The following is a 23826-nucleotide window of genomic DNA, read 5'->3' as shown; positions in this document are numbered from 1 at the left end:
ACAAACATCCTCACCTTACTGTTCATCCCATTAATTTACAAAATGAATTAAAAACTAATTCCTAAGCTTAACCTCCATAAAATGAACCTCCTCACATTCTCAACAAGTATCCCAAAATGTCCACCACATTTCACGATGACAACGTGTAAAACGAGATTACGTTACGTTGTAGTTTCTTATCGTCGAAGGCACAGAAGTGCCTTATCATCGAAGATGTTAAAATCGTGTTAGCGCGTCAGAGGTGAAACGAAAGGATAAGGAACGGAAACCACACACGACAAAGGGGAAAGAAAGTAAAAATCGTGAGGGTGTAGAAGCTTTGGAGATTAACCCTTGACAGGGGGGTTAGGGAAGCGCAACGTGGTGGAAACGATAGAGCTCGGAACCCGTGCAAGCCCCTTTAAAAGCCTTCAGATAAGCTTCGCTACCGGCCGGAAGTGAGGCTCATAAACACGGCAGACCCTATGAAGGGCACACGACATGTCCCATTACAATCCGCCTGATTGTTTTGCTACGTCGTTTATCTGTCGGAACATAACGGCAGTGTAATAAACGCTGTTTGATTAATAATTAACGTAGGTCGGAAGATTAGGGTGAAGGGCAGTAATGTGAGAGATAAACTCGGGATCTTGGTGTTTTATGGGGTTCGAGGATGAAGTTGGCAAGCAAGGGGAATTTTTAATACTGATAAGCAGGAGAAATATTGCGGAACACGTGAAAAGTGAATGATAACGGCTGATGTTGGTTCTTCCTTGAAAGCGTGATGTATGAATGGCTGCTCTGAAATATTGAAGAATCTGTCTATCGTTGAGAAGATATTCAGAAATTTGAAAGTTTATTTGCCAATAGCTAATCAAACTTCTATTATAAATATTCCTGTCATGTCGGAGATTTAAAAAATTATAGATTGGTTGTTTCAGGTCAACAGTTAAATATAAATCTCCTGTTAGTAAATAACTGATGGGGCTCATATTATAAATATCTGAAAAAATTCCTATCACGTCAGAGATTTATAAATTTATAAATTTGAGGTGGCTTAATGACACTGATATGAACTCTGTGATATATGAAGCTTTTTGTAAATAACTGATAAAGCCGCCATTATAAATATCAGAAAAAATTCCAGTCATGTCAGAGCTTTAAAAATGTATAAATCTGAAAATTTGAAATAGGTAAACAATGAAATGCTATTTATAAATAACTAACATACCAGTATAAATATCTGAAAAAATTCCTATCACGTCAAAAATTTAAAAACTGACAAAATAAAAAATTCAGAAACCTGAAAATTTGAAATGACTGAGAATATATAAAGCTCTGAAAATAACTAATGAAGCTATTATTATAAATGTCGAAGTCCTATCACGTCAAGAATTTTCAAATTGACAAATTAAAAAATTTAGAAACTTAACAATTTAAATGTTAAAGTTTCCACCTTGATGCTAAAATATCAAAATAATTGCAAAATTCCGTAAAGAAAATAAAATCCCGCAGAAAATAGCAGCGAGCTGACCTGAATCACCCCTATCAGGATCTTTCAAGTATACCATTCAGGCTGACCCGATCTCGTTACAGTGTGCTCACGAGAAATGGATCGCGATTAATCGATCTATCGTGGAACGACGGAACACTGACGATAACGAATCACCGAGCTGAATAGGGATATGCTTGCTCGGTCGAACAAGTAGCGCTACATAACGAACCACAGTTTCTATTTGAACCACCCCAACGTTCATCGGTTCCTCTACGATGAGCTGGACAAGTTTCTCGCGATTCAAAAGCTACTGAAAGCTTTATGCATTCAACTTAACGCCGTGTTGCGATTTGTACGCGTTCGATTTGTATTAGTTCTGCTCCTTTGATCTATTCGGTGCTGGTCACTGTACTTTGGGACTCGCGTGAATAGATTGGTTGCAAATTGTTTACCTACTGATCAATTTGGGTGTACTGATAATTATTTTGGGAAGCAGTTTGTAATTTTGGAGTTTAGAGGATTTTTATGTTGTAATAATAATTCTGTATGAAGACTAATTTTTAATGTAATTGCGCTAATAGGAAGAATACATATTGATGTATAGAGAGTTTCAAGAAAATTGTTCTTATGTTATTAAGAAAAAAAATTGATTTACTCACGCATGTCAGAGTAATCATCGACCAAGATGATTTCTTGTATTAAGTGTTCCGGTGATCTGTCTAACACAGAATGAACTGTCCTCAGCAGTACTGACCAGGCCTCGTTATGAAAGCAAATGATCACTGCTGTGGGTGGAAGCTCTTTCAAATATCTTCCAGGTTCTTTGCACCTGTAACAGAAAATAGAACAAACATGTTAGAAGTTTCAGCATCATAATTTAATCTGTACGACATTTGCTCAATTAATATTCATAAACATCCCCAAAAAATAACTACATGCATATCACATTTCTTTATCAGTACTTGTACATATGTATGTGTCTAAAAATTTAATAAAATGCTCCTTTATCACTTTTCTTTGTCAATACATATACAGTGTATAATTCTAAAAAATTAAATAAAACATTCATACATCACTTTTCTTTGTCAATACATACACACTGTATAATTCTGAAAAACTAAATAAAGTATTCATACGTCACTTTTCTTTGTTAATACACACACAGTGTACAATTATAAAAAATTAAATAGAACATTCATACATCACATTTCTTTGTCAATGTCTCGAAATTTAATTGAGCTTTCATATATCACCCGTCAATATTTATAAAAGCACATGTCTCAAAATTGAATAACATGCATATATTTGAACGAAATTGTAGATCGAGCGTGTTTCCGTTCATGACATAAACGTTTTACCGTCGTTGTACATAAGTATTCCGATCAGCCATAAATTCGAATCAGTCGCGTTAATACCTTAATCCCATCATCGTTCGGAAAATGCGGATTACGAGCAAGAGATACCCACGGTACGATAGGAGGGGGTCAAAATACGGTAATGCGATTAGAAACCACTATGTTGGCAGAATAAACGATCGGAAGGTGTACACACATTTCTAAGGTCCCTGTAGGCCAAGATTCTAAGAGCCTTCGATTTACGTACCGCACTATCGGTTAATAAAGCTAATGCGGATAATAAGTTCTGTAAACAATAAACTCTCTGTTTCCGGTGCTTGCGTGCATCGCTGTGCTTATTTTCTGTGTGTCTAGTCGACAAAATGGATTCCTTGCTAAATCGTTTACTATTTCTTATTTATTACCGCTTGTCTAAATGTTAATAATTGTTGATAATTGTTAATAATTGAAGGTTAATTTATTGTTCGAATATAGGATTAATTATCGAATGACGAGAGGAATTATTTTTAAGAAATATATTGTTGAATGTAAATGAATGTAAATGTAAATGAAAGTTACATATTAACAAGCAACAATAATAAATCATTGAAATGAAATGATAAATTAATGGAAGATAGCAAAATTAGTAGTAAATACACACACATGGTAATCAGAGCGCATTTTGTATTATTTCCTTGTTTCCAGTAGTCACGCCAACGATAAGTCAGAAGTTGTCTGACCATACATTGATACGTACTACTGAATCATGGAATTGCAGCGAAACAGAAAGTTCCTCGGTCACGTTTTAACTCATACTAATCAGAATAAATTACCCTCCAACTTTTATAGTTAATTGCAAAATTTAACTGCAATATTAAAGATTTTTTAACATTTTATGGAATCGTGTTTTACAATTTATATTCGCTTTTCTTGAATATTGATCTTAGAGATACTAAAGGAAATTGACCTCTTAAATGTTTGACCATGTATTTAGATTTATGTGTCATGTTACATATGTAATTTAAGATGAACACAATATGGTTAATTGAAAGGAAGGTACTTAAAATACTATACAGTTTATAAATTTTAAAAAAGCATTTGAATTTAGAAATTTACAATGCAGAATGTACCATGTATTTTCAAATAAAACACACCATTTGCAAATTTGTATGAACAGTATATTTTGATAAAATCATTGAAAAGCATACATGTATGTATAAGGTTATAGGTTACATATGAAATATTCTGTAAATGAAATTATTTGTATACACTCGTTTAACGATGCAGTAATATTAAATTCCATACTCGAAATTCTAGAAATAATCATCGTAACCCAGTCATCAAATCGATATTTATCCGAACAGAAATTCCGAGTTAATTGCTCCTGTAATCAAATTTATCAATTCAATTTATTTCCTAAGTAAAAATAATCTGTGGTCAGATCGAAACCCAGATTCTCCGTTTCTCACGTTCCCGAAGCTCGATCGAGTGTATCGATAGTTCGGCGTGTAGCCAGCTTTCCCGAGGAAATTCTCGCGATTTTCACGCCGGCTGGAAAATTAGAGAGCGACGTTTGCCAGCAGGACTTTCGAGAAGGTTCACCGTCGAATCTCCCGAGGAATTTCAACTCTGTGATTGTGGATTAATGTTGTTAAGCTCGCGTTGAACGTCGACCAGCTGGCAGGGGGCAGATGAAGTTGCCTCTTTGAGATTGGAAATCCCTTCCCCTTTTTTTTTACTCTCATTCTTTTTCGACGACGAACGAGATTTTGCTTTCGAAACTCGATTACGGGACGCCTGTCTCGTGTCTTATGAAATTTAACGGGATATCTCGCCGACGCTTCTGTTCCCTGTTTACTGCAATGTAATTTCTGCCCGTGAGCGTGCTAATGTAATTTTATGGAGATTTTCGTGAACGTCTGCCGGGAAGAAGTAACTTGGTATAAAATACGGGATTGCCGCTGATTCCGGTGCGTGGCGTTAATTAAATTATATATGGAAATAGGAGCTTCTTAATGGCAAACAAGGGTTGAAAAATTGCGTTTGCGAAGGATGCACAAAATGTCAGTAGAAGTAGATTCAGTGGTAGAAATACAGTAGACATTTTTACAAAAACATATTTTAATTCTCTACCATTCTACACTTTTTTGTAGACACTTTTTACTGGTCTCAATTTTTTATTTATTCTCATGTCACGCAGTTGTGAAAATTGATATTCTTGTAAGTATTATCCTTATGTGCGTTTATTTCTAGTAATAATTAACATTATGTACATTTACTACAAGTAATAATTGAAATTATTTTATATATTTTTTACGAGTAAAAATTAATATTATTGTGTATGTTTGTTGCTAGTATAAGTTCAAATTATTTTATACATTAATTGCTAGTAAAAATTGAAATTATTATATACATTGATTACAAGTAATAATTACAAGTATACATAAATTACAAGAAATAATTAAAAATTATATTATATATCTGTTGCAAGTAATTATTAAAATTATTTTATACATCTGTTGCAATTAAAATTACCATATACAGTAACGATTTTGAACAACAAAATGAAGTACTCACATGACTATAATTATGTCTTACTACACATACTAGTTTATACATTAAAAGTCACCAAGTTAATCAGGATTTTGTTTACGAGGAATAACAAGGGTCATTAGTACCCTAACGTGTTAAAGATTCACGGTGAAATACCGCATTCACTGACCACATCGTAAATACATAATAACCTAAGGGTTGACGTAATAGTGACAGTTTCTGGCAGCAGCATCGCTTGTCAGGCGAGCATTAATAAATTATTCCCCCCAAAAACTCGAGTCTAGACGACTGAAATTTTTATAAAAGTACTTCGTATAAAATTGACAACCACACCGTATTTTTGCTCAAGGAAATTATTGATGTAGGTTACACTTGGGGATCGAGAATGTTGACCTTTGACCAGCACCTATTTTTAATATAATCTGTAGCTGCTTCAATAATTTTATATTCATTATTTTTGTAATAAATGTCTGTATAAATTTATGGAATAATTGATATGAATTGATACGTTGAAAATTATAGAATAATTAATATGAAAATTCAATCAGACTTTCATAACCTCAAAAATATTAAATCAAATAATAATTCGAAATAAAACGTTGAAATAAAAATTTGAAATAAATGCAATGATTGAAATAATTATAAATAATTAAGAACGCAACACTGAAATAATTAAGAATGTAACATTAATTTTTTTCTGTATTTTTCACTTTGATTTCCCAAACGTTTCAAAGATCAGATCGTATTATAAATTTCACGAAAGTCGTGCTGTTAATTTCCTTGTCACCGCGATATTCAATAAATAACCAGATATGATGAGACCAGCCATAAATATTTGCCGTAACTAATACACTTTCAGCAATTCGTTCGAATTGCCAGGACACGATTGGCTGAATCGCATTGATTAAAATCAATAGAATCGCGCCGGTTTCAATGAATTGTCACCGGAAAACACAATCTGATAGAGCAATTTATTGGCCGTTTATTGCATTCTCGTAACGTGTCACAGATATTTGCGAGCGATGCAATTTTTAACGCTCTCTCGGTTACAACTTCGCCTTTCAACCTCTGCGTTCTAAGTGCCCGACTAATTGCTTTCGGAAGTTTCAATTTTCTATTTCACTTACTGGTTTGACGGAGCAATTACTTTATAATAGAAACTGTGCTAAATTTTACGTGAGACATTTTAAATTCACTAGTTCCAAATAATTGAGACATACGTTGTCTATTTTGAAAGCGTATGAGTGTGTGTTATACTGAGAATCAATGATTATATGTACATTTTTAGATGCTTAAATTTCAATGACTAGTATACTAGAATAGTGTACTAGATTACTGCATTTTTAAGTTTTAAATAATTACATACAAATTCCAACATACGCGATATATCTGACACTGCAGTTCTACCCGAACAATATGGCCGCCCGAAAGTAACAAAATGGTTACGGCTTAAATTCCACAGTTTTTATTGCGACCATTTTCCACGATCAACGCAATTTTCGACTTTATCACTAAAATTTCATCTCGAACCGTTTGCACTTTAACTACTAGCCTAACTTGCCTCGAGAGTTTTAACTTTTCGTTTGACGTGCTAACCCCGGGAGCAATAAAGTAACTCAGATTATTAGCGATAAAAGTGTATTTCTCTTCCGAAATGTCGTAAAATTATTCAGTCGAATAAAACAGCTGCTACAATATAAACAGCATATAAAAAAATTGCTATCCATAAAAACTAACAAGTTTATATTCTAATATTATTCATTTATGCAAAAATTTAATATAAATTAAATGAAAAATCAATTTATAAAATACTGTACAGAAAATAGAGTTATGGTATGAATTTTAGTAAATTTTATGTGATTTTTGTATGCATGCATTTCTGGCTTTTGAAATAACATTAGAATCAAGCCCCAAAATTGATTCCACTGTTCACATCTGCTAGCTCGTTCGGGAAAATCGTTCTGCTTGCTCATGATCTGAATTTCTGATGTTGCTACAATCAGCTGGAATATCCATCTCCGAAAAGATTTTATCTGTAAGATTTACAGGGCACATAATATATTTGCCTGCTGCGAATAAATTCTCAGACGTATTCATTGCGAGCTACAGTAAAATCTGTACAACGCAGAATTTTAAGAAATCATTACAAAAATACTAATTATGTTCTTATGTCAACCCATAAGATGGCGCGTGAAGAGGCTGACGTGCTAAGAAAAGTAAAATGGCTGCCTCATACGTATTTTCATTTCTGTATTTCAATTTTAATTACACAAAAAGCACACACATTTTTTTATATTTAAAAAGTTGTTAATAACATCAAATAAAAATGATGAAACAATTTTATTAAAAATTGTTTATATTTATTTATAAAATTGTGTACTAATAAACCAAAGTTAAGTTCCATTGCAATATTTAAAAAATGTATGTTTCCGACGAAAGAGAATTTTATTTAATATTCCCCGAATGTTTCTCTTTCGATGAAAATATCCGAACGTAATTCACGCAAAATTCCAAACAAATATTTAACATTACGGTAGCTCTGTTTATCGCGGAAACACGAATGCAAATATAATAAAAAATTTTAGGAACAAATTTTTGTTAAGCCGATAACGTGATATCGTAAAGTTCACGCGAAAACGCTAATAAATTTTTCAACTCCTTTGTCTGAATGTTTTCTTGCGTGTTTTTCGACTATCGCTTACTTTGTAGACCAGCGGAAACATAAATATTACTGAGAGCCTAGGAAATGCTTTTAAAGATAATGTTTTAAGGGCTCCATATTTTATTTTCGAGATCCTGGTCCCACCTGTGGGCAAAGATTTAATACTTCCAGAAATATAGTTGTAGACTTAAAATATGTACATTATGGTGAGTTCGCTTTGGTTAATTAAAGCTGGTATTAGGGATGGAAATTTAATGTTTTGGGTTTGTTCATATTTTCGCTATTATGAAACTATTAATAATTTTATAATACAGTTTTAGATATTTTCAAGGTTTAGAATATTTGGGATTGTCACTCCTTAAATTTCGAAATTTTCAAGCTCATAAATTCACAAGCTGTCAAATTTTCAAGCTCCCAAATTCTCAAGCTCTCAGATTCTCAAGCACCCAAATTCTTAAGTTCTCAAAGTTTCAAGCCCCCAAATTCTCAAGCTCCCAAATTCTCAAGCACCCAAATTCTCAAGCTCTCAAATTTTCAAGCTCCCAAATTCTCAAGCTCCCAAATTCTCAAGCACCCAAATTCTCAAGCTCTCAAATTTTCAAGCTCCCAAATTCTCAAGCACCCAAATTCTCAAGCTCTCAAATTTTCAAGCCCCCAAATTCTCAAGCCCCCAAATTCTCAAGCACCCAAATTCTCAAGCTCCCAAATTCTCAAGCTCCCAAATTCTCAAGCACCCAAATTCTCAAGCTCTCAAATTTTCAAGCTCCCAAATTCTCAAGCTCTCAAATTCTCAAGCACCCAAATTCTCAAGTTCTCAAATTTTCAAGCTCCCAAATTCTCAAACACCCAAATTCTCAAGCACCCAAATTCTCAAGCACCCAAATTCTCAAGCTCTCAAATTTTCAAGCCCCCAAATTCTCAAGCCCCCAAATTCTCAAGCTTCCAAATTCTCAAGCACCCAAATTCTTGAGCTCTCAAATTTGCAAGCCCCCAAATTCTCAAGCCCCCAAATTCTCAAGCTTCCAAATTCTCAAGCACCCAAATTCTTGAGCTCTCAAATTCTCAAGCTCCCAAATTCCCAAGCACTCAAATCCTCAAGCTCCCAAATCCTCAAGCTCCCAAATTTTCAAGCTCCCAAATTCTCAAGCTCCCAAATTCTCAAGCTCCCAAATTCTCAAGCTCCCAAATTCTCAAGCTCCCAAATTCTCAAGCTCCCAAATCCTCAAACTCCCAAATTCTCAAGCACCCAAATTCTCAAACTCCCAAATTCTCAAGCCCCTAAAATTTTGAAGTCCCCAAATTCCTAACTCCTAAAATTCTCAAACCCCAACCCCCAAAATTTAAAAACAATAAACTTCGACAAGAAATAAAAATCCCCAGTACACACATTGAAAAAACTTCGCAGACGATAACATGCTTTAAGCCCCGCCAGCAAATGTGATCGATGGAAGAATCGATTTCAAATGGGCTGACATCCGAACCGATGACGAAGAAGACCCTCGTTACTCATGTCCAGGATTGTCAGGGTGCAGGATGGGGGTAACATAATTGTCGGCATCTCTAGACAATGGTGTTCGTTAGCCAGCACGAAACTATTGCTGGAGACAGTGTACAGTTTGTCGAAGACGCTGGCAGGCCTCGTGGAAGCCGGTATTACTTCCTGTCTGGAACTGGTCCAAGTTTCCAGCTGCTTATTGGAAGACCGACCCGTGTCTCTCTTTTCTCTTCTCCTTCGGTTCTTCTTCTGTCCCTTTTCTCCTTCTTCGTCTTCTTCTGCTAACGTCATTTCGACGACATCGAACAGCCATCGGGGTCGGACGGTTTTCTGGAACCGCAGCAGATTTCCGACTAATGGACCTTGAGCAACAGACACACGCCGACATCGAGCTGCTCTCCAGTGTGCACGTCAACCGGAATCTTCGAACGAAGCAAACTAGAGCTTCTTGGAACACAGAGACGTTTATGGGATCGAGGGAATTTCGACGTGAGCCCTCAAAACCCTCTGTCTTTTGCTGCAGCGCACCGAAAAGAGTGCGCCAGACGTACGTGATTGACGAAAGCACTGTAACCTCTTCCGTTTGAAATTCAGGAAAATTGCGAATCCTCTAGTTTAATTCGGGTTTCGAGCTTCCATCGGGCTTGGCTACTTTTTGAATAAATTATTTGAAACCTGAGATACCAGTCTACTTCGGGGATCTGCGAGCTTGTAAGCTTCTATGGAGTCGAAGTTGAGGGACAAAGTATGCTTAACTTTAATGCGAAACTTTCGAATACGGGATGGGACTTTAGAATAGGAAAATATTTCGGAAAAATAGGTAAGTGAATATATTCATAAATGCATATTAAAATGGTGAAAAAAATATTAGACCTTCATGGATATTTTTAGCAATTTTTTTTAAGTAACTTTGTTAGTGTGGCATTAAAGTAATCATTGTTCATTTTGTCTTAAAACATGTTAGAGTGCAGGTTATTATATAACAAATGTTTATATGTGATCACATATTCTTGTATGACCAAAAATGCACGTATAAGGGAATACATATAATATACTTTAGCAAATGTATCTTCAAATTTATGAAAAGTAAATAATGGTGAAATATACTGAAGTTCAACAAAATATATGATAAAGTACAGCACAGTTGACAAATTAATAAGTAAATACTGAAGTAATGTAGTATGCATAATAATCAACTCAACAGAATTTTATTTCAAAAGCATGGCAATAAAATTTTATAACATAAAATTTGAAATCAGTCATCCCGATTAATTGTAATAATAAAGTTTGTAAAATATAAATATAAAGGGGTAACTTTATGACAAAATAATTATACGATATATAATTGAATGAAAGAGAAGGGTCAAGCCTTTCTAGCAATATATTCCCAAGAGAGAAACACAACAAAATACACGCACGTAACGTTGCCATTTCCCTGTCCATTGCACCCTCTAGCCACCCGTTGCAACCCTCTTGCACGTCGCCACGAATTAATTGGTCCTGGTCCGTGATTAGTAGGTCCCACGGAATTACCGCGATGCCCGGGCATGATTAATATGCCAGGGTTGCCAACTTTCGTACGAAAGATTAATAATGAACAGAGAGGGAAGAGAGACGGGGGACGAACAAGACCAGTCGGAATCGGAGTTTTAATACGACGATGGTACGTCTCCACAGAATAAATTTCTATATTTTCACGTATTTCGTGAATTGTCAGATGCACCGGCCTCTGCACTTTTTTAAAGCAATGGTGAATTATTGGATTTGAAAATAAATCATTTTGTTGGAAACTTTGAATGTCCTCATCGTAAAAATACCAGTGCTTTTAAATACTATTTCAAGGTATATTTACTGAAATATTTAGTTACTGTTCAATTAAGAAATATTGATTCACTGTTCAAAAATAAAAATCTTCATTCACTGCTCAAAAATAAAAATATTCGTTCACTGTTCAAAAATAAAAATATTCATTCACTGCTCAAAAATAAAAATATTCATTCACTGTTTGAAAATAAAAATCTCCATTCACTGCTCAAAAATAAAAATTTTCATTCATTGTACAAAAATAAAATTATTTATTTACTCTGCAAAAAATCAAAGTTATAAAAGTTCTACATTTGTAAGAATTGAAGTAGAATTTTTAAAGTAGTCACATTTTAAAGAATTAAGGTAGATCATATTTTGATATGGTTTCAGTGAAAATTTCTGACTTTTATGAAATTATATATAAAGTTTCTAGCATTTAGTCTCTGTATTTTTAGACCAGCCTTTCCCTTGATTACAATGCAATTAAACTGCAATTCATTATGTTTCTGTCACGTGATTAACCATGCGTCTGCAAATCATAAAAAGTACATGCTTCTTAATAATGTTCACACATGATAGCAGTTCATTTATTTCTAATCAGAGCGATTAATCTGAATTATAGTGACAGCAGGCATGTAATGTTTGGATTAAACCAGGTACAGAGTGTTCCAAAACTTACACTTAAGCAACCATATAATTTAATAAATATAATTAGTTTTTAACAGAATAGAACAAATATCAAGTTAACAAATGTTCTAAAACATATGAAATTTTTATATGATTTATTTGAAGAATATTAATAGAATATTTGTAGATATTTAATTAGGTCTTACATTTAAATGAATTGCTTACATTTTCACGAGGTAAACGAAATACATCGATTGTGCTTCTAAAAGGTACATAAAAGGTAGAAAGTTATGAGAGAATCGTTTGGCTAATGCATTCGAAATTACGTGGTGGCTGGTATTCAATATATCCCCAGTAAATTCCAAAGGAAACGAGAACCATTTGCGGAAGACAGCTTAAGAAGTAATTAACGCCATTTTATGGAGAAGAAGAAAAGGAACAGCTCTGGAATTAGAATGTGGAATATAATGAAACGACCACGATACGAATTCCGGACGAGCTCTGCCAAGAATTCGACACGTTCTGACCTTAATTACGTAAACGAGAAACCGTGCAAAAATGTTGGAATCGAAATTAAAATTGCTAAATTCATACACTCAGTTTTGATACATTCTTACTATTCGCAATTATTCATAATTATATCAAACTATATGAAAACCACTGGACAATTAAGGTTTTGATTTTCTACTTCACAAAATTTAATATCTTCAAACTGTTCAAACCCTCGAATAATTATAATCTCTTCCAGCATCGAATACTGAAAATTTATTATGAAATTTATTAAGAAACCCTATGAAGTTTCTAAGAAGAAACTGTTATATAGAGTAAAACACGCTGTTTAATCATTAGAAATAACTGCAACGATTGTGCATAAAGCGTCAAAAGTTTGCACCACTTATGACACTCTTGTCGGCCATGTTTATTAGTACTCGCGCCAACCGCTGGTGTCGCTTGTTAAGTTTGCATTTCCAACAGTTACAACCAATTACACCTGTACCTCCGTATAAATTAAGCATATTTACAAGAAACCCCAAGCACCAGAAGTCGCATAACAATGACACATGTACTACTAAAAGCATGAATAAAAATCGTATTTAAAATGTGCAGTACAATTTTTAAAACACAAACATGAAGGTACAGATATCAAGTCAGGAGTTGGCGCATGAGATGGATCCAAAGTAAATGAATTTACGCCTAACCCTACCATGAAGATTTCCAGCGTTCAGACACAGCTTTTCTAGCAGATCTAGCTTTCCTAAAGACATCAGCCCCTTCACGCGCCAGCTCATGGGTCGCCATCGGTAACTTCTCGCTAAGACTCAGATTCGAATAACCGGGGCGGTGTCATGTCACCGATCACTGATCCGTGCAAACCGCACGTTGTCGCCGAAACTTTCCGTAATCCGCTTGGTCCACAGCTTTGCACAATAAAGCATGTCTCGCGGGCATCGCTATGTCGTTTATGCACTTCCGTTTCGGTCTGCATTAAACTCGATCATGCATGCGGTCGCGCGTTTAAGTGCGCCGATGAATTTCGCACGGCGCCTACCAACACACGCTCGTACGCGGAGGTCGCCGTTGCAATTCACCCCGCGAATTACGAGCTGGTCACTGTTTATGATTAATACGATGCTACTGGCTGGAAACACGCGTCGTTCGGCCGCGACGGCATAATCCATACGTTAATTAAACGACGCCGCGAGTTCCACACCGGACGTGGAACGTCATCGGCCGAAGAACGACGAACGTTCGGAACGCGGAATTATTTACTCGGCCTGCGTGCGTTACGCCGACGGCTAATCACTGGATATCACGCTTTGCAAACTGTGTACACACCGTGGTTGAAATACCGCGATGCATATCCTGCGTGCGTGTGCGAAGAAATGGGGAAACAGGAATTCCTTCGAGAGACGGCTACAATTATGGCGAAATTTTCGAATCTGTTGATCTTTTGTGTTTGAGCGGTTTGTGCTTTTTTCTCGTTTGCAAATTAATCTGAGTAATTAGTAGGATTTCATTTCGTATAGTTTGAAGGATTTGACTGTGGTTGTTCATGCGAATATGTTGGATGAATTTGAAATTCGAAATTAAAAAGTCTTCTCAATCTTCAAAATAGAATTACTTTAGCCTGTGCACTATATTTAACTCCTGAGATATGATCGTATAAAGCAAAGTATAATTCTGAATGTTTTACTATTCTCTCGCTCGCACCTGCTCGCCGACCTACCTCACTGCGCACGTGTTGTAACAGGCGCTGAATCAGCAGTTGTTTTTTTACTACTAAAGGAGACATACGTAACTTCGAAAAGAGTAGGTCACGGCGTTTCCTGGAATTTCGATCCCATTCAGTGATTCTTTAATGCTTCACACGTTACAACTACGAACTTGAAAATCTTCAAAATTTCCTCAATTGTTTTCCTGATCTTTAACATACATTCTAATAGTCTTGAATTTTTATTCCAAAGAACGTGCATAGAAGAATGCATAAGCTGTCATTTTAACATTCCTCGACAGAAGTAGAGAATAAAGTGCAAAGCTAAACAGAGAATTTCCGACGAACGAAGCTTTTCGAGTTCGATAATAATCGTGCACGTCGAGAGCGCAAACTGTTTGGGGGTTTGGGGGTCGAAATTTTCGGCGTGCCGTTAATTTCGTGGAGAAAATTGGCTGGCGCATGTTAGGCGGCCAAGCAAATAGATGAAAAGCAGGTTAATACGCGACGCGAGGCGTCTCGGCCACCAACTACACCGCAGGCGTAAAATTATTTACGCTCGTCTGACTGGTGCCGGTAGCGTCTACTTAGCGCGTTCACGCGCGAACACCATGCTCGACCAACTTGCACAGCCATGAATTTAAAGTCGAGTGGCAACGTGCGGTCACATTTAAATTTCACCGTATCTCCATGGTGTTTGTTACTCGAACCGTTACGTGTCGCAAACTGCGCACGAGAACGTCAGCTTCGAACTTCTTTGACGGTAAACGGATTTCGCCAGGCTGCTACAATTATTTAATAGCTCACTGATTTTGACGTGGTTCGTATTTTTTACACGATATATTTATTATCATTAATGACTGAAAGTTCTTGACGCAATTCATTTTTAGGTACGATGGAAATTTATTTGTGATTATCAAAAATTATAGATTCAGAGGGTAGTGATTCTTATATGATTCTTGAAAGGTTATTAATAATTCTAAGTTCTCTGTTTGCATTTAGTTTATTATGTGTTATGTATATTTATTTGTTCAATTATGTTCAAAAATATTTTGATGATGGTGTCATGTTTTATTTCATAGTCATGAGATACATCGACCCATTTTGTGCTGTATTTCATAATTATTAGACATATTGCTTAATTGGTATGTATCATGATCACGTATGTGACCACATATGTATAACCCTATTCTATGATATATCCTATGATTATATTATATTTTGATTTATTGTAAAATATAATACATCAGTATAGAATGTATTGTTGTATATTGTCATACTTTTAATGTTCGTATAATAGACTGTCCTATTTTATCACATATGTTATGAGTACACGACACGAGTATGTCAATATAATTTACATATGATAATCATGGATATTTGACATATTTTATAAAATATCCCATGCAATACATAAACTGTCCTATTTTATGCCATACTCTATGTATTTACCTTGATATCACCACGTATTCGCCACATTAAAAAAAACCATGAAAAGTAACATTGAAAGTGTCTTAATTACAGTAAGTAGATAGTCGCACGTAAAAGGAAGCAGTAGAAGAGCGTGATGTTACTTAAAAGAATGAAAGTTTCCCGTGTACCTGAAAGAAGCGGAATAGGTACTCATCTTACAGGAAAGAAGTTTACCCAACGTTTTTCTCCTTTTGCATATATCCCAGCATCCACGGAATAGCGGTAGAGTGGCAGTAAATCAACGTCTACCAAGTAATTAATTCCTGGGTAGACGGAAAAATAAATAACGCCGGTAGCATCCGGTGGCGCAATCGATACCTGCGTTTCCAGCTATTGTTTCCAACTATCCTATGTAAAAGCTTGCGCATCCAGATTAAGAGATGAAAGGATGCGAAATGTTCTAACGTCACGGACAGGAACCTCGACCAAAGTGTTCATTTCCTTTCTGTGCAACTCTATTACAAAATTGCGCGTTTATAACACATTTCAATTTCTTGTGCATTTATAAATCGTGTGATAAAAAAACGTCACTGCACATATAGAGACATTTAAAGAGCGATCTGCAAATATTTTCTCGATTTGTGTACATTGCATGAAGATATAGCATCGTCTTTTAAAAAACGTATTGGTATATGTGTACATTGTTTCGGAATATTAAAATTGTAGACACGATATTGTAATTGAAATTAGTTTCTAGATTAACAAGTAACAAATTTGCAAATCTGAAAATGTAGAAATATGATCTTCATAAATTTATATACTTCAAATAAACGTAACATAACCTCAAATTTTTAACATGAATACAAATGTATACATATCTATACATTTTTATAAAAATGCAAGTGCATGTAATTAACTATAAACTTCCATAAAAATCTGAGTGTGTATAAATTTTGTAAATAAATTATTAAAATGCATATCGTGAAGAGAAAGTATAAGAAAGAAATCGGAAGGATATTTTCAAGCGTACGTCATCGAAGACGTTTAATAAACGTGACAGAGCTCGCGGTATCGATGGAAATAAAATGACGTCGCTGTTATGAAAGTACGAATATACCACCGTCTTTTGTTATCGAAAATGTCGCTGTGAAATATCGGTTGCTGGAGGCTATGGAACGTGTCCAGTGGCATCGCGACGCCTCTTCCGCCCCAATGAAGAAATAACAGCAGGAGAAAAAGATGCCATGAGTTTTTATTAGTTCTTGCCCTGCTACGTTTGAATGGCTACGATTATTCCTCGAGCTCGCGACCTGAATCTTCAAACTTATATTGTTGTTGTTGTTCGAGAGCTCAGTTCGCACGTAATGTTTCAAAAACTTTCAACGATGCTTTATTCGATGTATTAAGCTTGAAGTTACGGGCTGATCTCTTTTCAGCTTAAAAAATTATGCAAAGTACCTTCAGTCTCTTCTGTTGTGCCAGTATATTTTACTGGAAATGAAAAAATTGTTCCGTGAATTTATTTTTCGTAACTTTTAATAAAATGAACAATTGCATTTAAAATTTTTTACTAATGTAACTATGCTGAATTTTGTTTTTAAATTATTCTTTGCAATTTTAATTATCGAATATAATTCTTTGGAATTGATTTTGTAAATGATTCTTTTGTCGCCCGAGTGAACACAGCTGAAAATGAGATAAAAAACGAGAGCCATTCGACGAGATCGACGTACAAATTCTCCAGAGAAGCTTCGAATGAACCGGTAAAAATGGAATCCGTCGAATCATCGAAAAATAAGCCGTGTGCCAGGGATGAGTAGCCGAGAAAAGGATTGTAGTTTGAGTCACTTCCTATTCGAACAAATTCACCAACGACGTCGACCAGACTCAGCAAAATCGGTCGCATGGTCCGCATGCACGAGTGATCGAATCGGTAATGCGGGTAATGAAAAACGGTCTCTCTTATCAGAACCGGAAGCTCGAATTTCGGATTCCACCAAACATTTCTCATGTTTGCGCAAAATTCTATCTTCCTTCCTGTACACGTACAGCATAATTCAGACGCCTTTTTTCATCGTTTCACGAAGTTTCATCAATTTCATCATTAAACGTCTTACTGTTTTATGTAGGTAAGTATGTATTTATTATTAATTGTATAATTAAAGTATCATGGTTTAAATTTTACAATGTTTAGAAATTATTTTTAGGTTGTTTTCAAACCTGGTCAAACTCTTTCATGTTTCTTGAATTTCTTTAAAATTTTTTTGTATATTTTAGACGTTTTCAAACTTTCTCTCAAACCTTTCACTACTTTTTCAAACCACCTCGTACCTCTTCAGACCATCTCCAACCATTTCAAACATTTTTAAACTGTATTAAATTATTTCAAGCTTTCTTGCACAAATATTAAATTCTATTTATTTCTTACCAGTAAATATTTGCCTCTTAAATGTTTCGAATTATACAAGATTGAGGTACATGTTTTGAATCCACTCAAACCTTTCACTACTATTTTAAAGCGCCTCGAACTTCTTCAGACCATCTTCAACTATCTCAAACACTTTCAAACTGCATCAAATCATTTCAAGTCTTTTAATACAAATATTAAATTGTATTTATTTTATTCAACTCTGGCCGAAGAATTACGATTTACATAAGATCGAGGTACATGTCTTGAACCCTCTTAAACCTTTTACTACTTTTTAAAACCATCTCGAACCTCTTCAGACCCTCTTCAACCATCCAAACATTTTCAAACTGCATTAAATCACTTCAAGTTTTTTAATACAAATATTAAATTGTATTTATTTTATTCAAGTCTAAAGAATTACGATTTACATAAGATCGAGGTACATTGTAAATCGCATACATCAAACTAGAAAGTTTCACGAGTAAAACAATCGATCATTGGCTGCGAGAAACAGCGCGAGGTGAAAATAAGTAGAATTTTGTAGGTAGCCCGAAAAGTCAGGAAGTCCGAGCTTTCAGTAGACTTCGCGGCTGCATTTCCCGGCTCCCATGAAATATATAAAGCAAACCCCGTAGGAGAGCAGGCGCACGACAAAAGAAAAACCAATAAAAGTGGAAAAATAACTCACGTACGCGCAGCCACCGTGCTAGAACACTTTGCGCAGAGTGGTTCGCTGCAATTTAAGGCACGTACGAAAAAATACCGCAGAATTTTGTCTGCCTTTACAAAGGCAAAGGGACCGACGGGAGAAAGAGGTAACAACACGGGTTCGATCGATGGGATAACTTCCCTTTTTCTCACCCTGGGTGCGAGCACCCAGTCAATGGGACCGCCAGTCAAAAGGAATGAAAAATATCATTTGCCTCGCTTTGACTTTCGCATTCGTTTCACGAACCTCCGCTCACCTTTGTACAATCTTTACAGCCTACGCTTATTATCATATCGATATACCGTTATCTTTTGATCCTCAAAGGGAATGCTAAACCTTCGATTTCCACGATTTTATGATACGATATTTCATTGCGCTCTATGTAAATGGGGGTTAAAGCTGATAATCCTATCGTACATGTTTTATTCATGTTTAGATGTCAATGCTTTGCCATCATTAGATAATCACATTTGTCACATGATCAATAGAATGATATTTCAATAAATATTCAGTATAGTATTAAATCTTTGGAAATAGCTTAACTATATTTTTTAAAAGTCATTTTCTGTATACCTCAATGTGTCGAAGCATCCCAACAGGTCAAAATAAAGTTATAAAAAATTCAAAGGTAAAATATTTTTCACCTAAAAGTATTTCGGTATTTATTGAACTGTATGAATGTTCCAAAAGAATCGATCTAAAAGAATCGTGCAATTGCACCAAAAAGAGATCGAGTGCTAAAATAAAATCTTTTTCCATTCTTTTTCACCGAATTTTTCATCCGAAGTTCGACAAAAGCGTGATGAAGATCGATTTGAACGAAAAGTGAACACCGAAAGCTAGTTAAATATTTAATCAGATCTTTCAACAAATTTTAACTTTGAAACCTTAATCCGTTAAAAATGGTTCAATTTTTATTTACGACTCAGCGAAATATTTTAATATCACAAAGAGCAGTTTTATGAGCGAATAGTTTGCGAAACTCGAACGCGTTAATGCTTGCAAATTGAAAGCTCGAATAGTAGGAAACTCGAGGGAAGCTACTTGGTCCCGTTGCTTCTGAACAATCGGTTCTTTGCTCGAAAAACGCCAGCACGCAGGCTGTGCGATCGAGGATAAACCGTATCATTCTAAACGGTAGATAATCGATGATCGGATTATGTTTCCACGGAGAACGCACTCCCGTGCGGTTCGAATCGACGATAATCCGCAGAGCCGTGTGAAATTTACGTAAATGGAGAAAGGGATCACGTAATGAAGCGGTAACAGGCATAAATTCGGAATCAGAAAAGGCGAGGAAAAGCTTTTAACTTTTAATTGTTTCCCTGCGAGTCGCATTAACTTGGGTTCTATTTTTGTTACTTTTAAAAATATGCTCAAAAGCGAGAGTACTTAAACGCTCTAAAAACGTTCATTTAAGAAATAGGTTAGGCGCTGAAGGACAAAATGGCCGGATTTCTGCGCGGCTTTAACGTCAGATTTATGTCACTGGTTCAACCTTATTAAATAAATACTTGTATTGTATTTATTTATTATGACTGTACATTGATGTATTTGAATTCAATCTTATTAAATTTGGTCAATCTTGTTAAATAAATACTTATATTGTATTTATTTATTATAACTGTACATTGATGTATTTGGTTTGATAAGAAATTTTCAGTGATTTTCTAAAATTCTAACCTCCTAAAATTCTAATTTTCCAAAATTCCAAATCCCAAAAGTCCAAAAGTCCCAGCATCCCAAAATCTCCACAACGACTCAGGAAAATAAACTCCCTCAAAAACCGAAACGAAAGGATGAGAAAGTATGATGTTCATCAAATTTTCAAGAAACAGTGCTCGACACTGGCGTATCGCGAAAGAAAATCCTCGGAGCTCGCGGGACCAAGGCATCGAATAAAACTTGAAACACCGAAAGAAACGAGGTGGAAGTAAATAACAGTAGAAAAGATCGACTAAAGAAAGCAACGCGGTTCATCTTATTTATGAATTACTCGGTATATCGCTTGTCGGAATAAGCTTTTAGCCGATTGCTGTTTGCATAATTCATTTAATTATCCGATTAATCTTGCGTTAGGAGCCGATTCGTTGGCCTTTGTAATTCAGCCCTATTCACATTACCTTTCCACGACTTAATTTTAATCTCGCTTTACATTCTGCCGTGCAACTTCCAACCCTCGAATTGTTCCGAAGTTTGGTAATGGCTTTAAGATGGGTTTTCGCCGGAGGAACTCGATCAACAACCCTTCGATTCTACCGCTCGACACGATTCTTCAAGATAAGAAGACAAGCGGAAACGTGGTTATAAGACCAGCGGAAGCGTGGCTGTAAGACGGGAGAAAGCTCCATTTGCGAGTTGCGCTTAGTTCGAACGTTAATCGGTCTCTTTAATGAAGTTATACGTAATTAAACGAAACTGGGGATTGAGTGGAATGCAGGGAGATTTTGAGTAGATTTGTAAAATCAGGGTATCTGTAGTTTTGAAGGGGTGTCATTTTTAGTTGGAGCGTATGTTGTTCTAATGGAAGTTTCATTTGGTATTTTATAATTAATTAATTTTCTTTTTACTTTTGTGCAAGTTATTCAGAATAAAGTAGCAGGTAAAATACTTGTATGAAACAATTCAGAAAAGACAATCTACATCGCATCAGAAAATATCTTTACATACAAATTTGATAAAGAATGTCAAAATGATTTGTAACACAGAAAAAAATTAATAATTCAGAAAAATTTACAAGAATTCTTTCATCCATCAAACTTTCTGAGTTTCTCATTTTAACAGCTACTGTTTCTAATATTATATTAGTTCATAAATAATGCATACAATTAATAGCACAAATAACGTTTATCCAATTGTATATATTATATATCTTCTAAATTCACCCTCAAAGGAAATGATTAATCACCCAATAAAAATAGTACCCAGATGCCGATGAAAGCATTCTCGTAAATATTTATCGAATTTCAGAATAGAGCAATCTATTTCCCGAAAACTTCGTTCCCAGCCATGAATTATGAAACCGTTATTAAATCGATGTGAAACCTTGAATTTTCGCGGTTCGTTGACCGTTCGCCATGGGAATCATCGAGTTCCTCTTCTATTTCAGAAAATCGATAGTTTCACCCCGACTACACACGCATTCTGACGGATGCCCTGTTCGTAGAGGCTTTTACCTTTTTTTTTTTTTTTCAAAAAATCGTACTCCCTGACTATAGTAGCACCCCTCGACTGATGTTTGTGGTCATCGGGCAGTCCACTTTTTCCCGAGAAATCGATAGCTTCCATTTCGCCACGCGCACACCATGGAGAGCTTCGGTTTCCCTTTGAAAACCCACCGGTTTCGGGAATTGGGAGGCGGCAATTGGATCATTTGAGTCTTTAGTTATTTGCATTGGGAATTTTGGGATATTTGAGAATTCGGGGGTTTGGAATATTTAAAAATTTAGGTATTTGGGTATTTAGATTTGGAAATTTGCGAGTTTGAGAGTTTGGGGGTTTGGAGATTTTTATATGTGAGAATTAGAAAATTTAGGAATCTGGAAAGGTAGAAGTTTGGAAGGCTGGGACTTAGGAAAATTAAGAATTTGAAGGTGTAGAGATTTGGGGAATTCTCAAATTAATTAATTTATTTATTTCGCTTTCTCACAAAATAAATTCAAGTTCTTCCTCCAAGTAACAAAGGGTGTAGCCGAATAAGGTGGTTAAATGTTCCACCACGTTATGTTTTTCATTTTTTTTTTTTTAATAATATTAATATAGATTCAAAGTGTTTATAAATAATTGTCAAACATTTCTATATTCACAGGATACAAAACATCTGCAATTAATAGTATACACGTACAACAGTATTTAATACATGTAATAATATTTGTCAATTTGTGGTGTGGGACATTTAGGGATGTGGGGCATTCAGGAGTCCTGGAAAACTCCACTGGATTTTGGACAAGTAGTGTGTGGTGTTTTGGGGGTTTGGGGCACTCCACTAGCTCTTGGAAAACTAGTGGTGGTGTGTGGAGCATTTTGGGGGTTTGGGGCACTCCACTAAGCCTTGGATACCTAGTGGTGTGTGGCATTTTTGGGGTATGGGGTGTGTTCAGGAGTCAGGGCACTCCAGGGTCTGGGACATTGAGTGTAGGGCATTCAGGGGTTTGTGTACCTACTGGGTCTGGGACGGAAGCTTCCATCGGGATGTCACCATGGTGAGTAGTGTTAAGCAGGGGCGGAGGGCATGGTGTGTATCATCGGTGGTCAGCAACAGAATGCTTTCCATTCTTAGGGGCGCGGGTATGAAACCAACTTGCTATCCCCTAACATAAAAATGTGAGCATGCTTCCGCTTTCAACGTATAGGTAAAGACCATATACGTGAATCGGAAACACGCTGTCGTCTCAATCTCGCGGTCCTTTATTATAGTCTCGGGGGCCTATTATAATTGTGAGAAAAACAATTCGTGGCTGGCCACCTGGCGGTCGCGGTGCCCAGTTCGCGATCTGCGGTCCACGAGATTCGCGCGAAAAAATGATCAGTGGGGGGAACCCCCTCGCGACACCGTGAAGCTCGAGCGCCGAGAAGTGTAACCTGATCCGCGGTTCCAGTATATCCGTGAGACTACACCAATGCAAATATAAAACTTTTTTATTTTTGACTTTTTCGTTATCAAACTTTTACTAATTAATTCTTGACATTTTTCCGATTAAAATGAGACCAAACACGGTATAATTTGGACTACGTTTACTGGTTTAATTGACGGTAGGATTTGAACAGGGAATAACGAAAGGAGAAGAAAGATGCTGCGACTGAATCGGTAAAAGATAAAAAGTCTGTTGTATTATTACAAAATTAAATTATTACAAAAAAAATTATTTAAATTATTACAAAAGAAAAAAAATGAAAAACATAACGTGTAATTAATTAATAAATGAATTTTATTTCTTTAATTAATGTATCATTTATATTAATTATGAATGTGAACCTATTTAAAATTACTTAATACATATACTGACGAAATGAAAAATTTCTCAGTATAAGCAGAACTAAGTAAGACAATTCGAAAGATCGATGGACGTTATACCGAAGCAAATTAAAAACACATTCGTTTCCCGTAATCCCAGTTTCTTTCATTTATAAC

General features: G+C 35.6%; 1 protein-coding gene across 5 annotated transcripts in view; it reads right to left on the bottom strand.

The window, feature by feature from the left end:
• The window catches only part of Pgant9 (polypeptide N-acetylgalactosaminyltransferase 9), a 328116-nt gene that overhangs the window by 32978 nt on the left and 271312 nt on the right, over positions 1–23826 (bottom strand). For all 5 annotated transcript variants that reach the window (XM_076532837.1, XM_076532841.1, XM_076532840.1 and 2 more), the window contains one exon: positions 2134–2303. In XM_076532837.1, the coding sequence (XP_076388952.1) occupies positions 2134–2303 (170 nt within the window). The remainder of the gene's footprint in view (positions 1–2133; positions 2304–23826) is intronic.

The sequence above is a fragment of the Megachile rotundata genome, chromosome 6 (assembly GCF_050947335.1).
Source record: "Megachile rotundata isolate GNS110a chromosome 6, iyMegRotu1, whole genome shotgun sequence".
In the NCBI taxonomy this organism is placed as follows: Eukaryota; Metazoa; Arthropoda; class Insecta; order Hymenoptera; family Megachilidae; genus Megachile; species Megachile rotundata.
The sequence above is the reverse complement of the archived record's forward strand: the minus strand, read 5'-3'. Positions and strand labels throughout refer to the sequence as shown.